Below are 17414 nucleotides of genomic sequence, written 5' to 3' on the forward strand. Positions count from 1 at the left end.
TTATGAGAAAATCACACCCACTTTATGCCCCAACTAATCAGAGCGCGTGGAGGGGCCCGGTGGTCACTAGGGCACGTGGTCTGCACAAAATGGGGAGAATAAACAAACTAGAACTAAACTAATTTAACAAATATACGAGAACCCAATTTATCTGCATTAAAAACAAAAAACAAACTTCTACTTTGACAGTGTTTCAACCCAGGCTGCAAACGGTTCTGTTTAACTGCATATGACCGAAAGGGTTTTATTCTGCCTCTTCTCTTTTAATGTTCATTTTATGATTGTTTATGTTTTGAGTTGTTTGTATTTCTTTCTTATTGTGTAAAGCGCTTTGAATTACATCATGTACACATTACCTTGCCATGTTTGTCCCCAAAATAATAAAACACACAAAAAGTCAGCCAGTTCCATTTCAAATGTTTAATATATTAGGCCACAAAGTTCACAGGCACAATGTTTAGAGTCTATTTTTATTATTATTATTGCTTGCTCAGGTAAAACAACTGTGGATTTTATTTTTTGTCTTCTGCTCATTTTTAAGCACATTTATCTGTATTTTAGTTGCCCATCAAATCCAGAATATTTTTATACAGATTGATATGAGTCTGGTCTTCACGTCCTCCGTTGCGTCTCAAGACCTGTCAAACGTGATTGTCCAATCAGATTTGTTTATTTCAGTGACACATGTGAAACGAAGGAGCTCATTGGTCACCTATGATTTAAAAATAAATTCACATTTCTCTCACCTCAGATAAACAGAGTTTAAGCTTCACTCATTGATTCTACAGACATTTTTTTCAGCCCCCTGTGATATTTTTTCCCTTTTATTTTTTTCCAATACGGATAGACCATGCGTATCACTGACTGGCTAATCCACCTGTCAGTCACACCCATTTGAAATGGGGAGATTCACCGGTGACCAGACTCACATCTTTGAAAAGTATTGACGAAGTGTGTGTTCTGGATACCAGGGAAGTACTTTAACTTAACAAACGGCAATATATTCCTTTCTTTACTGTTAGAGACTATGAAATTGGTCAAAAATAGGGATACCTGGCACATATCTTGTATCCAAAACCAGTGATTTGTCCCAGTTTTATACATCTGCTCGAACATGGGACACAGGGCTCAAAAATGGGACTATCCTGGGTCAATGGGGTCGTCTGATCACCCTAGTACTGTGTATAACTCGTCAAATTGTTCATTCTGCAATTTTTCTGCAAAATGTTATGAATAAATAACAAAAAGGCTGTTGTTTTTGCATAACACACTGATGTGTGAAGCTGCTGTGAAAAAATAATGTCCTTGTTGTTCATTTGTGCAAACAGAGAAGACATTAAACTTCTCTGACAGTTTAGGTTTCATGTGGATAGTCCCGATAATTACAGAGATCTTAAGCGTTCAACAGCTCAGTGTTAAACTATGGAGATTTTACATAGAATATTGTGAGGTCACGTGAGCCAATCTATTCCATTCATTTTTGCATTATTTGCTCTAGTGTCTACTCTCCCTTCTGTTTCATGAATCTGGTTCTCTTGGCCAGAGCGATGGCATCTAAGTGGAGATTGCGTTTGAGGATGACCGAGCCGCAGGTCAAAGCTCCGGCCAAAGCTCCGGCAAAACCACACAGGAACACATCCTGACCTGGAACACAGAGAGGAAAATGTTATACCACGGTCATTGAGAATTCCAATGGATAACTGCCGCACGTTAATACCATAGACTGCATAAAGAAGTGGACTAAGGAAGTGTGACGTCAACCATAGCGTGCGGCTCCGGTCAAATCAAGCTCATCGAGGCGAGCACTTATAGGGGCCAATTTGGAATTCCAACCACGAGAATATACCCCATCCATAGATTGTATATTTAATAGGACAGTAAGAGGAAACAGCTGTGTTAAACATTGTTAGAAATGTAGAAATATCTGTGTAATCCCTCAGTCATCTGATCCATAGCAAAAGACGAAGTTTAAATCTGTCAACTGGACAAATCATTCTAAGAGTGAAGACGTTTCACTGCTCATCCAAGCTGCTTCTTCAGTTCTGGTCAGATTACTGGTAGCCACTGCCTTATATCTAAGGGAGGGGCAAACCACACTGGAACTGTAAACATCTATTGATATATCATGTGATCCTGGGGGTTTTCTTTAGCCACTTTGTCCATAAATGAAGATATGAACATTAATAATAGACAAATCAGGCACCTTCTTTCCATGAAGGCTAGCGTTAGCGACAGGTTTGATTGACAGTGTTGCTAAGCACCCACTCCCTGCTAAACCAGTGGTGCAGCCACAATGGAGCTTTACCTTCAACAGCCTCACTCTGGATTGGCTCTTTGGTTGCTATACTGCTCATGATATACTGATATACTACTCATGGCCAAAACTCAGCTCTAAATTGGCCCCTATAACTGCTCTAGCCTCGATGAGCTTCATTTGACTGGAGCCAAACGCTGCCAGTGACATCACACTCACTTAGTCCACTTCTTTATACAGTCTATGCCTCAGACTGGTCTCATTTTGTCACAACATGCTGCTTTTTTAATATATTTTACTAATACTACATGTCATAAAAAAGTCAGGTACCAAGCTTTAATCAGTGCATAAATTTAAAAGCCTGGATATCACCGCACATGTACCTGTCAGATAGAGATTCTTGAGTGGCGTTTTGGGGCGGATGGTTGCATTGAGCTCGGGGCTGAAGCGTTCCTTCCCGTGGTCCGCTCCGTAGATCTCACCTTTAGGAGCGCCGATGTAGTGAGTGTTTGTGATGGGGGTGCCAGCGTCAACGTACTCAATCTAACCAAGACAGAAAAAAACATCTCAAAAAAACATAACATACATAGGACAATCATGAATCTTTAGTTAGATAGGGAGTATTAGATAGATGAGGGATTACATTAATATTACTATAAAAGGTAAAGGAACTCTCTATTGTCCCTTATTGAACCATCCTTTAAAGCCACTATAAAATACACTACCAGTCAAAAGTTTGGTCACATCATCTCTTTCAATGTTTTTTAATTTTACTACTTAATATGTTAGATATCTTCTGTATGTATATAAAATGTATAAAGTAAGATGTATGGAATTATCTAGCAATGAAAACTTTAAATAACTCTACAAAATTTTTTTTTATATTTATATTCAAATCCTGAAAATGTCCCCCCTTTGCTTTATCCAAATTTTTTAGTAGTTATTTTTATTTTATTTTTTTTCTTTACTACATAATTCCATATATCTTACTTTATATATTTATATTATATATAAAATGTACAAAGTTGTGAAACTAAAGGAAATTAACATTGAATGAGAGGGTGTGTCCAAACCATAGACTGTATATAAAAATGGACATGGGCGCTTTACATTAGAAACTGTCAGTGTATATAAAACACAGTGGTAGTGTATTGTAAACAAGATAAGATAAACCATGTTTACCTCTGCCAAGGCAACAGTCCCATGTTGCTATGTTAAATACAGTTTACACATGACATTACCTTGTCTCTGGTGATTTTGGGGAACACGTCCATCACCACATCCAGGATAGAGTCGATAAAGGCCTGCTTTAACTCTTTATATTCTGGAGATCTGTTTGTCACTTTCCCGTCCTTCCACTCCTCAAACCACGAGTAGTTGGCAAAGCTGACCAGGCTCACTGTGGACTTCCCTGTGAAGAGAAAGTTTATTTCAGTTCTGCTAAATTCAAATACATGTCATTAATCCAGCATCGTATTCCATTAAGGTGATATGGCAAAACAGTTTTGAATAGTTATTTGCCTTCGTGTTTTTCTATTTAAAGGTGCATTACATAACATTTGTAGTGGAGGGTGCGCTACCTGCTTGTTTCCAAGGTTCAAGGTTCAATGTTCAAGGTTACTTTATTGGTACCAACATGTAAATTTTGTTAGACAGTGAGTCAGCTCATTCATTCACACATAAACGCATCTTCATCTGTAAAAGTGAAACGGTGCATAGTGCAGGCTCAAAGAACTAAAGCCCCATGGAGATGTTATGGCTTTGCCTGGAATGTTCCACAATGTAACATTAAACGTATGTATCTCCATGGAGACAACCAGGTGACCAAGTTACAGGTCCAATCTATGGAGAGGTGACCCCTAAGCATATTTTTCCAAGGTATTTTTGAGCAATACAACTAAATAAAACTGTAAATGAATAAAAGTGGCATATACACCATCAGTCAAAAGTTTGGATACACACTCTCATCCGTTCAGGGTTTTTTTTTTTTTTTTTTACTACTTTCTATATTTTAGATAAATACGGAAGACACATACAGATTTGCATATAAAATATAAAAAAAACATTTAGAGTTATTTCATTTTTTTCTTACAACAATTAAAAAGAAAGTTTAAGTACTACCAGTGTCTCCACAACTTGGACTGGTAGTGTACTGTAGTGACAAAATAATTTCAAAATAAACAAACAAATGTGTTAAAAGCAGTTAAAATGTGTTGTGAATCTTACCTGGATTCTGTTCCTGCCAGATGGGGTCTTTAGCCGATGGAGATGCGACAAACAGAAGAGGCACGTTTTTAGCAGACTCCTCCTTGTCGCCGTTCATATACTCCTCCACACTAAGAAGAAAATGAAAAAGCATCTAAGTTATAGCCATAGACTATATGTATAAATGGAAGTAACTAACATGCTAGCCGCCGCTTTCCAATTAGGAAGTGAGCATGGGCGAGCTTCAGGTTCCATCCACTCTGGCTCCAATTCACTCTCTGTAACTGCTGCTATCAGACTCATCATTGTGGTCTTTAAATGTTTGTATTAACCCGCTCTGTATGATGATGGTTGCTATGATACTCGCGGTTGGATTTCCTAATATGGAACTCGGCTCCAAATTGGCCCCTATAACTGCTCTAGCCTCGATGAGCTTCATTTGACTGGAGCCGAACGCTGTGGGTGACGTCACACTCACTCTGTCCACTTCTCATTGTCCAAACATCTGTTAACTAAGTGGCATTTTGAGCTATCAACCAGTTTTCATACAAATTTGTACTGATACTATGGGAGCACAACCATTATTATTTTTGATTTGTTACAGTTCAAAGTTATAATTGCCAATATCTGTAAACATCACTGCCTTGGCCTTTATATAAAAAGGTCACAATGTCACAAGAAAAAAAAAAGTATAATTTTGTTCTGCTTTTTTCTGCTATGAGGAGAAATATGAGCAATGGAACGGGGTTCGGCAACACTAACAGGAATCTTGAGAAAAAGAAAGCCATAACAACATTTTGGGGATTTTCACAAAACCAGTAATAATCATTAATTCAATTTTTCAATTTTTTTTGTGCAGAAATATCACTTTAACCTTTTGAAATACAAGATTACAAGTTTTTAAATTTCATGTACAGAATTTTGATTTTCAATATAATTTTGCAGACAGTTTATTCATTGCCCATTACCTCCTCTTATTAAAAAGAAAACATGAAATTATCAGTTAAAAACAAACATACAGCTCGTCAAAGTTGTTTTCTTTAAAGATCCAGTAGTTGTTTGCTTTAAGGCCGAGCTCCTCCTTGGACCCATCCAACCCCACGAACACACTCAGGCCGCCTTCCCCGTTCTTCATAAAACTCAGGTGCTTCTGGATCTCTGTGGGACAGAGGAGAATAATTGTCAGACCTGGCAGCATTATAAATAAATATCACACTTTTAAAGCTACCGTTTATCACACTGTTGTATTCTCACATATCACCACCAGATTCTGTTTGCGTTACTGCTGTCTCAAAGTGTGCCACCTAAAATCAATTATGATAGTTTTTTTGGGAGGCGAGTGTTTAATATGGCCCTATAACATATCGGTACATAGATCATTATTTTACATTTTGTTAATTGTAAATGGTACTGTTGACATTACACTGTAAAAAGCAGCAGATTTTCAATTATTTCTTTTTATTTTTGAAATGAAATGTCTGTGACATTTATAAACCATGTATGTGTACAGTATGTCATTTTTTCAGTCGGGGTGGAGCAGGGGGTGGAGACGGGGTTAACGAAAGTGTCAATTTTCTAAGCACTACAGTGTTGAATGCACTGTATGTGTCTTGCTAAGCAACATTTACACAAAATTAAACCATGTTTTGAACCTGGCATGGCCTGCAGCTCCTTGGGCAGCAGTTTCTGGTAGGTGTTGAAGATCCCAGCGTCAGAGATGACCATTGGAGCATGGATATGGACCTCCTCCTGGCCTTTCATCACACTCACACCTGAGAAAGAAAATGTACAATACAGTTATATTTATATGTGACCATATATGAACAGTATGTAACAGTGGGATGGACATGTTTTGTTTGTTTTGAAAAAGGTTCTTCTGGTAGTACTATGGGGGACTAAACACACTGTACACAATTTTTACAGTCTTAAAAACATTGAAAAACAGAAACAGTTCATTTTAAACTTATCACTTCTTTGCTAACACATTCTTAACATCCCAAACATCCCAATTATTCACATAAGGAGTAAACCATTTCAGTTACAGTTTAGTCCCTGTTTAATCCTGATTGTGTTAATAGCGAATACACCCATAATTTTGGTTTTGGTTGAGTCCAAATTTTGTCCTTTTGTTTTAGGCCCAAACCCTTTAATAATGGAATGTCAAATATTGAGCTGATTTTTGTGATCCAGGGAACTACCAGCCAATAGAAACTCACCGATAGCTTCTTTGTCACTGTTGAACAGGATTCGGTTGACTGGAGCACGGACTAAAACAGCTCCTCCCGCCTTCTCGATGATGGGGATCATGTGGTACGCTATCTCAGTGGCGCCCCCTTTCGGATACCATGCACCGTTCAGGTAGTGGGTGATGAGCAGACTGTGCATAGAGAAACTGGCATCCTTGGGTATGTTTCCTAAAGAGGGAAAAATATAAAATTAAATGTATAATTGTATTTTATACAGGTCAATATATATTGCATTTGAGAGTGAACAATGTGTGTGTTTTAATAAAATAAACATCATAGACTATATAAATGGACATAGCTAACCTGCTACCTGCCACGTTCAAAATATAAAATGATTATGGACGCACTTCCGGCTCCTTCAACTCTGGCTCAAATTCACTTTACACTGAAAAACTCTCTCTGTAACTGCTGCTGTGAGACTCGTCATTTTCGTCTTAAAATGTTTGCATTAACCCGTCTACATAATCATGGTATTTTTATTTCACTATTGTGTCGGCAAATCAAGATATAAACATTAATAACATAATTCCCTGAAGTCGCTCCCACTAGCGTTAGCAACAGGTTTGATTGACAGGTTGCAAAGAGCCCGCTCCCCCGCTCACTTAGTCCACGTCTTTATACAGTCCATAACAAAAATAATAAAATAGACAAGTTTTGAATGAGAGGATGGATCCTGGATCCAACCGAAATGAAAATGTTTTTTTCTTTATTTTTACTACTTTCTACATTTTATATACACAGAGGAGACATCAGATATATGAAGTAAGATATGTTGATGATTGATTTTAGATTCAAATCCTCAAAGTGTCCCCCCTTTGCTTTGCCGAAAAATATAGTAGTAGAGTAGCAACTTCTTTTCTTTACTACATAATTCTTTCCTTGCTTCATATATTTCATGTCTTCTGTATGCATCTAAAATGTAGAAAGTAGTAAAAATACATAATAAAAAACACTGAAGGAGGACAACACAAGCTCTGATATACACTACCAGTCAAAAGTTTTTATTATGATTTGAGGCTTTGAAACTGGTATGAAGCATTTTCTTTAGCATCAAAATGGAGTTTGACATTTTATTATGGTCACAACACTAGTATCTTATCACAGTTATGTGTGCCTAGTGCCTTGGATGAGGTCTAGCCCTTTCAACTGCCTTTGTTTAAGACTTTGTGGCCTGTAAGCCCATGTTTCATTTTAATTATTGAACAGGGAAATATTCAAAGTGGGACAGAAGTTAAGCAAGACTGACTGAGTAAAGACTGTTTTCAGGTTCTCATTCTGCAGCAGACATTGACACTGGGAGCTGCAGATCAGAGATTTGTGTGTTGACAGTTGACATCAAGGCGGTTGGGGCGGGGACACAGTCTGTTTTATCTGAAAATAAACCCGATGACCAAACTGTTGGGAGTCAGAAACCAAGAAACTGTGACTTAACCAGTGGGTCAGTCTGCACCAAAATAATCATAGTATTTTTTTTTTTTTCCTTTTAATTGTATTTTGAGAGACAGGCCTCTACTTTGACAATGTTTGAATCCAGGCTTCAAACACTTCTGTTTAGCTGTGCATATGAGTGAAAGGGTTTTATTCTGCACTCTTCTTTTAATGTTCCTTTTATGATTATTTCTGTTTTGATTTACTGTATTGTGATTTTCATGTGTTTCTTATTCTATAAAGCACTTTGAATTACTTTGTGTATGAACTGTGCTGTACAAATAAACTGGCCTTACCTTTGAAACACTGATAGAGGCATCAATTCTAGTAAATACCTGATTTCAGTAAGTGGGACAGCACTGGCTCTCGAGGGAACTGCCTTTGTGTCCTTAGGCAAGGCACTTCACCCACATTGCCTAGTATGAATGCACTGGGTGTGTGAGTGTTGGTGGTGGCGCAAATTGACAGCCTCACTTCTACCAATCTACCCCAGGGCAGCTGTGGCTACAATAGGCTCTGTGCACAGTAGCACGCTAGCTAGCACACTCAAAGTTTTTAATTAAAATTTCAAAACATGAAATAAACAATCTATTAAAATTCTAATTAATTAAAATAAAAACTACACTGGTGTTGTTTCAATGTTTATTACAGTTAAAAAATTGGCTTTAGCATTAGCATTAAGGCCCAAACATGTCTCTTTCTAAACACAGAAATTTCCTTCAGTGAAAGATTCATTTTATTTGTGTATTTTTTGACATATTGTCAGTGACATTCACCCACAGCTCCCTGTCCTGTCTGACCCTAACCCCCTAACGTCTGACCCCTAACCCACCTGCAGCTCCCTGTCCACTGCCTCATCTTTAAATATTTATTCATTTTAGCGTGACTCACCAAAAACCTCATAGAGATACAATTGGACATGAAGTAGTGATGCTAACAGTGATGTTGGGGGCGCTGTTGTGCACAGAGTCGAAAGCTTAGTTACCACCGCTGTGTGAGGACTGAATAGATAATGCAGTGTCATTTCACTGTCCTACCATAAGTGCCAAAGATGTAGGTGAAAACAGCTCTCAGGTCTTTGTTTTCGGTCAGTCCGTTGACCACTTCAGTCAGGCTGCGGTCGGCCATTTCAAAGAAGGAGGAGAGGCGTCTGCAGAGGCCGGTGTAGACCAGGAACTTGGCAATGGGACTGGGGATGAGCTTCAACAGAGCCAAAAACCAGATGCCTCGTCCAGTTTTCTAGAAGAGACGCAAAAGTTTCACAAATATCACTGAAAAAGTTTGTGTAATTAATACAGAAATATGCAACAATATACACATTGTGTTAAGAAAGTGTTAAATGAGACCTATTCTGCAAAATGGACTTTTCAGAGCTTTTATCCATGTGATAGTTGTTTTCTTCTCATTCACCCTCTTCAAGTTGTTTTTGGAGTGATTCGTGCATGTTTGAGTAATCTTTTATCACTTATTTCCAAGATGCCGTATTGCTGATCAACTCTAGTTTTCACCTCCACTGGTACGCGCCCACTGCTCTGTACTTCATTTTCCAATTTTATTGTCCTAATTGGTGATACGTGTTGTATTCAGCTAGCTACTACTGGCTAGTGTGATCTGCTACCAGCCATAGGAGGGGCCAACAACTTCCTCTTTGTTGTGATGATGTTTACAGCGATGTCAGCTCCCATTGGACAGCGCCGTTTGTAAATGCAGAAGTCAGCGGACTTGTTTCTTTTATTAAGTCATTTTAGATGAATATTGTGATTTAAAATATGCAAATTATAACATAATGATGCACAGGGATAATAAATTACAACTGCAGAGCAGACACAAGCACAATGGGCCTTTAAAAGTTACACCATGTAACTTTTTCTGGTGATGGACCTGCCACTTGAAAATGTAATGGGTTTGCATAGGATATTTCACAGTATGGCATTAAAAATATTATCTGCCCATCAGTAAGTACAGAGTAATATACTTCTGAGATATGACTGACTTTTATAACCTTGTTACTGAGTAGTTAAATCATATCTGGATGCTGTTTACTCTGAACCCTATTCAGGGAGCAGAAATCTGTATCAAAGGTGAACAGCTGCGTTATTAGTGCCCCCTGCTGTCTGCATTTAGCCTCACCAAAAGACAAGTCTAGGCAAGTTACACAATCTTGATCCAGGCTAATATTAGAAGCCACATTAAAATAGATGAAAATAGCCGTCGACAGTCACACTCTGAATGAGGAAGTTAAATGACATAAATGTAAATCATGACAATGGCAATATTTCACTAAACAGGACAGTCAGCTTCTGTGAAACCAAATGGCAAATTCGAATAAAAATATAATTATACCTAAGTTACATAATAAATAATATGAAAATCTAAATCTTTGTTATAAACTGACATATTTACACTGTTTTAACAGATGGTCATTAATATGCACTGACCCTATCAAATAAATGTCCTAATTAAATACATAAAAAAATAATCATTGAAATTATTTCAGCACCCAAATATTAATCATATTCAATAATGGACATAATAAATAACTACATAAAATATACAATGTACATGGAAACAGCCTGAGAAGAACAGGTGTAACAGGTTCTGCAGCTGAACCCACAGTGGTGAAGTGCATTTTTACCTTGCACAGTCGTATGTACTCGTCTATGGCCTTCTCTTCTCCAGGGAAGCACTTCTTGAGCTCCTGTGAGAAACGTGTGGTTCCGCTGTAGATGGGGTAACGGCGGCGGTTTTCGGGGGGTCCCAGTACCACCCAGTCATAGGGGTTATCCAGCGGCTCCCACTGCAGCTGGCCATTGGTCATCTGGTCCAGCATACATCTGAAAGGCTTGTGCTCCAGCAAGTCTCCAATATAGTGGATACCTGCAAGATTAGTACAGGTATGAAGAGTTGGAGCAATACATTTTGACTTTAAGGGAGCATTACACTATTTTCTGATCTATGTTATAATGCTGTTTCCTCATCATAAACAGACCTGGAGTTGTGTTTTGTTTCATTCACACATGTTTAACACACAAACCCTGCATCTTCTCTCAAACAGAAAACACTCCGTTCCACTTTGTGATGTCATGTGGTAATACAGGAAGTGCTTCACTGTGTTTTAAAACTCCATACACTTTCAACAGAATCATTTCAGCCCTAGAATTTCCAATCTCTATTGAACTAAAGGAAAAAGGAGTTGATAACTTGAAAACTACCACTTCATGACATCACAAGGTGGAACAGAGCATTTTGAGCTTTGGAGATGTAGACAGACAAATAATAAAGTGTTACTCAAACATGTGTGAATGGAACAAAACACAACTCCAGGTGTGCTTATGATGAGGAAACAACATTATAACATAGATCAGAAAATAGTGTAATATTGGCTCAACCAAAGAGCCAATACGGACCGAGGCTGTTGAAAGTAACACCCTTTGATTTACAGATACAATAGCAAAACAAAAATACTAGATCACGTAGATCGGGTAAATATAAAGATTTTAGGACCAAAATGATGAGTCTGACAGCAGCAATTACAGAGAGTCGCCACAGTTTCCTAATATAAAGTGAATCGGAGTCGATGGAGCTAAAAGCTCGCCTATGATCACTCACTATTTGGAATGTGGCAGCTAGCAGGTTAGCTATGTCCATTTTATATACAGTCTACAACTGAGACACAAATGTGATCTTATCTTTAAATATTTATTCATTTTAGCAAGACTCTCCAAAAACCTCACAGAGATAAAATTGGACAGGTAGTAGTGACGCTAACAATGAGGTTGCCTGGCACTGTTGTGCACAGAGCTTGTATCTTGTGTCTAACCACAGCAAAATACTGTAGAGTTCTGGTGTAAGGAAACACGCCAAATTCCTTCTGGTTGATTATTTTCAGGACACAAGGGTTTCTGTCAGCTGCAACCCACACCAAAACAAGAGCAAAACAAGAGCGGTCTAAACTCAGTAGAGCCAGTCTCCAAAACAGACCAGCAACTGACCAATACAACCTTCACATCAACTTGTCGGCATAGCAACCGAGTGTCACATACAAAAGCAGTCACATTAACAACAACAACAATAACAACAACAACAACACATAAACAGGTACAAGAACAACAAAACCATTATCTCTGAACTACACACAAAATATCAGATCATTACAATGCATGTTGCCTCCTCCATTAAATACTGCCGACCTATGGAAGGTTTGCTGGATAAGAAAATGAATAAATTAAAACAGAGCAACATCCAAACTCCATATGAACGTAAATTCCATGAAAATATAATTAATAATGAGATTACAATAGAAGACTGACTTCTTCTCAACAATGGACTTAAAAAGGGAGACAGTCAGACCATAGACTGTGTATATAAATGGACATAGCTAACCTGCTAGCTGCTGTGTTACAAATAGGAAGTGATCATAGACATACCAGCTCCATTTCACTTTACACTGAAAAATTGTCACTCCTCTCTCTGTAATTGCTGCAGTAAGTCTTGTCATTTTGGTCTTAAAATGTTCTTATTAATCCCCTCTGCATGATCCTGGTGTTTTTATTTAGCTATTTTGTCTGTAAATTAAGATATGAACATAAATGACAAACAAATAACGCCTTCCTTCCCCGAAGTTGCTCCCGCAAGAGGTTTGACTGACATTGTGTCCACTCACTGCTAAACCAGTGGTGCAGGTGAGAAAGGGCATTATGTTCAACAGCCTCGCTCCAGATTGGCTCTTTGGTTGCTATGATACTGGCAATCGGAATTCCAAATATGGAACTCTGCTCCAAATTGGCCCCTATAACTGTTAGCCTTGATGAGCTTCATTTGACTAGTGCCCAAGCTGTGGGTGTCGTCACACTGACTTAGCCCACTTATTTATACAATCTCTGTATTTATATTAGGGATGCACCAATCCAGCCTTTTCTGTTTCGATACCAAGATCAATAATTTGAACAGATACCAGTGTAGAAATTGAAATGACCCTTACTTTTTTAAAACACAGTTAACTTTTTACACAAGGCAAGGCAAGTTTATTTGTATAGCACAATTCGTACACAAGGTAATTCAAAGTGCTTTACAGAATAAGAAAGACATTAAAATCACACAAATCAAAACATAAATAATCACAAATAATCATCATAAAATTAACATTAAAAGAGAAGAGTGCAGAATAAAAACCTTTCAGTCATATGCACAGCTAAACAGAACTGTTTTTAGCCTGGATTTAAACATTGTCAAAGTAGAGGCCTGTCTCACATCTTCAGGAAGAATGTTCCAAGTTTTAGCTGCATAAAACTTAAACGCAGATTCCCCATGTTTAGTCCTGACTCTGGGCACCAGCAGGAAGCCGGTCCCTGAAGTCCTCAAATTGCGAGATGGTTCATATTGCACTAACATGTCGGAGATATACTTTGGACCTAGGCCATGGAGAGACTTATACACAAGCAGAGCTGCTTTAAAGTCTATTCTTTGAGCTACAGGAAGCCAGTGCAGAGACCTGAGCACAGGACTTATGTGCTCATACTTCCTGGTTCTAGTCAGGACCCGAGCAGCAGCACAAGAGATCCAGTTATGTTATGCAACTGTTATCACAACAGCTTTGTACAAATAAAAAAAAATCAAAAATTATGAGATGTTCTAGTCTTACTACATCCAATGAAAGGCCCATCCAGGATATCATCTTAATTGATATGGAATCGATACCTGATCCAGCTCATTTTTCAGTAATGGTGCCAAAAAAAAAACACAGAAGAAGAGGCTGGAGGACCAATGCTGCACAGTAAAGCAAACACCAGGTATGAACAAAACTGTAATAAACAAAAGGACCATTTAGTGTAATAATACTGTTATTATATGAACCAGTTACACCAGTACTAAACCAAGACTGAAACAGGTCTAAACAGGGAGGAGTACCCGGGACTTAAACTGGGACTAAAACAGGGACTACACAAAGACTACACAAAGACTACACAGGGACTACACAGGGACTACACAGGGACTACACAGGAACTACACAGGAACTACACAGAGATTACACAGAGACTACACAGGGACTACACAGGGACTACACAGGAACTACACAGGAACTACACAGAGATTACACAGAGACTACACAGGGATTACACAGGGATTACACAGGGACAACACAGGGACAACACAGGAACTACACAGAGACTACACATGGACTACACAGAGACTACACAGAGACTACACAGAGACTACACAGGGACTACACAGAGACTACACAGAGACTACACAGGGACTACACAGGGACAACACAGGAACTACATAGGAACTACATAGGAACTACACAGAGACTACACAGGGACTACACAGGGACTACACAGGGACTACACAGGGACTACACAGAGATTACACAGGGACTACACCGGGACTACACCGGGACAACACAGGGACAACACAGGAACTACACAGAGACTACACATGGACTACACAGAGACTACACAGGGATTACACAGGGATTACACAGGGACAACACAGGAACTACACAGAGACTACACAGGGACTACACAGGGACTACACAGGGACTACACAGAGACTACACAGAGACTACACAGGGACTACACAGGGACTACACAGGAACTACACAGAGATTACACAGAGACTACACAGGGATTACACAGGGATTACACAGGGACAACACAGGGACAACACAGGAACTACACAGAGACTACACATGGACTACACAGAGACTACACAGAGACTACACAGAGACTACACAGGGACTACACAGAGACTACACAGAGACTACACAGGGACTACACAGGGACAACACAGGAACTACATAGGAACTACATAGGAACTACACAGAGACTACACAGGGACTACACAGGGACTACACAGGGACTACACAGGGACTACACAGAGATTACACAGGGACTACACCGGGACTACACCGGGACAACACAGGGACAACACAGGAACTACACAGAGACTACACATGGACTACACAGAGACTACACAGGGATTACACAGGGATTACACAGGGACAACACAGGAACTACACAGAGACTACACAGGGACTACACAGGGACTACACAGAGACTACACAGAGACTACACAGGGACTACACAGGGACTACACAGGGACAACACAGGAACTACATAGGAACTACACAGAGACTACACAGGGACTACACAGGGACTACACAGGGACTACACAGAGATTACACAGGGACTACACCGGGACTACACAGGGACTACACAGGGACTACACAGGGACTACACAGGGACTACACAGGGACTACTTGTACCTATATTTGAAGAACCATATACATAACCACATATAGACCGGCCCTTTATTCTTTCAGTCTTACCAACGTCAAACTCGAATCCCTTCTCAGTGAAAGTGTGGCAGCATCCTCCGGCCCGATCATGTTGTTCCAGAACCAGGACTCTCTTCCCAACTTTGGCCAAAAGCACGGCGACCCCCAGCCCACCGATACCACTGCCGATTACCACCGCATCCAAATTATCTGGAACTTTACTGGCAACAAAACCTGCAGAGAACAATGGTATATGTTGAAGGGTTTGATGGAGGTAGATTCAAATGATTCAAATTTGGTTTCACTACAAGATTAGAAGAAGTGTTCACATTATGAGTTCTTTCCCAGTTGTATCTCAACATGCATCAAATCCCACAACTACACAAAAGGCCCATATTATGCCATTTTCTGTTCTATGTTATAATGTTGTTCCCTTATCACAAACAGACCTGGAGTTGTGTTTTGTTTCATTCATACAGCCCCTGCGTATTTACACCAAGTTCTTTCCTCAAACTGAAAACAGTCTGTTCCACCTTTTGATGTCATGTGGTAATACAGGAAGTGCTCCATTGTGTTTTGAAACTCCATACACTAGAATAATTTGGAGAATTTCAGACCTGGAATTACTAATCTCTACTGAACTAAAGGTACTGCTTGATGACATCACAAAGTGGAACAGAGCATTTTGAGCTTTGGAGATGTAGACAGGCTAATTAAAAAAAGAGTTACTCAAATGTGTGAATGACACAAAACACAATTTCAGGTATGTTTTTGGAGAGGTAACAGCATTATAACATGGCTTAAAGACTAATTTAAACAAAAACAAAAAAAAAAAGAAAAATCTGTTTAATTGTGCTGAATTTTGTTCAATAGAAACAAATCTTTATCAAAATCACTACATCTGAAGCTTTAATAGAACTCAAAATCTCAAAAAATCAAACTCCAAACTCAAAAAATTACTCTTCTTAAAAAGTACATGTTTAAACTGGTACTTTAATACTTTTACTGGAGCATTTGTTTTACTCTGGTATCTGTACTTCTGCTTAAGTAACACAATTGAGTACTTCTTCCATAAAGAATTTATTAAAATTTAACTATGCAGACAGACAGAATTCTGAATAATTACAGAGGTATGCAAAAAATAAAAACACCTAAATGTTCATCTTAATTACTATATAAATTGCGTATTGCGTGCGACATTACGCAATCAATTTTATCTCATTGGTACGAACCTTTCATCTTTCACCTTTCACCGCAAAGGTTTTTTTTTTGTTTTTAAAAAAAATAATAATAGAGATTTACAACATTTAGCATTGAAAAGTTCCACAATTAATAGTCAGAACAAAGTATTGATTTTTTATTTTTTTAATAAACGTTATCATTACAAAAACCCGTAGAGATAATGACATAATTCAAAGTGAGGCGGCTTTGCTCTGTAGTATTTTAATTCAACAATAGGGTTTTGGTTTTGTTAGCATTACAGAGTAACACAAACGCACCTTGCTTCAGCACTTTGTTTTTCTCCTTTCTGGGCACGATTCCTCTGACCGGTTCTCGACTGTCCCTCGCAAAAGGATTGGGCCCCGGCGTGGTAAAGATGTATTTTAAAATGAGTGCAAGTAAAACTGCACAAACTATTGCTACGCTGATCCACATCGCAGCAGATCATGCACGCACTGTCCTGGGACAGTAGGCGGAAGACGAGTCACAAGTTGCCAGATAAGAGTAGACACGTACAGCCCCTTTATGAAGACTCCGGGGTACAAAGTATTCTCCAACCTGGCAACCCTCCACAACAAACAACATGACGTAATCTCTGAACCGCCCATATTAATTCCCATAGGTCCAGTAGCAACAGGCCATTTCAGACAATTAATCCATTATACAGAAGAATTTACAGAAAATGCCCTAAAGGTGATTTCATAATACAAAAAAAAAAAAACAAAAAAAAAATTCTTGTTGTCGACTATAGGCATTATAATTTGGATTTTTTTTTAATTGT

At 38.7% G+C, this 17414-nt stretch overlaps 1 protein-coding gene across 1 annotated transcript; it reads right to left on the reverse strand.

The window, feature by feature from the left end:
- Positions 1–400: 400 nt before the first annotated feature.
- retsat.2 (retinol saturase, tandem duplicate 2) lies at positions 401–17128 on the reverse strand. Its single transcript, XM_033970460.2, has 11 exons — positions 16912–17128; positions 15464–15646; positions 10769–11010; positions 9171–9372; positions 6676–6873; positions 6112–6231; positions 5479–5617; positions 4481–4590; positions 3496–3665; positions 2638–2797; positions 401–1644 (listed from the first exon to the last, which is right to left on the reverse strand). Exons 1-11 carry the CDS (start codon positions 17066–17068, stop codon positions 1502–1504), a joined length of 1824 nt encoding a protein of 607 aa, XP_033826351.1. The 5' UTR covers positions 17069–17128; the 3' UTR covers positions 401–1501.
- Between the last annotated feature and the right edge of the window lie 286 nt (positions 17129–17414).

Source organism: Periophthalmus magnuspinnatus, chromosome 8 (genome assembly GCF_009829125.3).
Source record: "Periophthalmus magnuspinnatus isolate fPerMag1 chromosome 8, fPerMag1.2.pri, whole genome shotgun sequence".
NCBI lineage: Eukaryota > Metazoa > Chordata > Actinopteri > Gobiiformes > Gobiidae > Periophthalmus > Periophthalmus magnuspinnatus.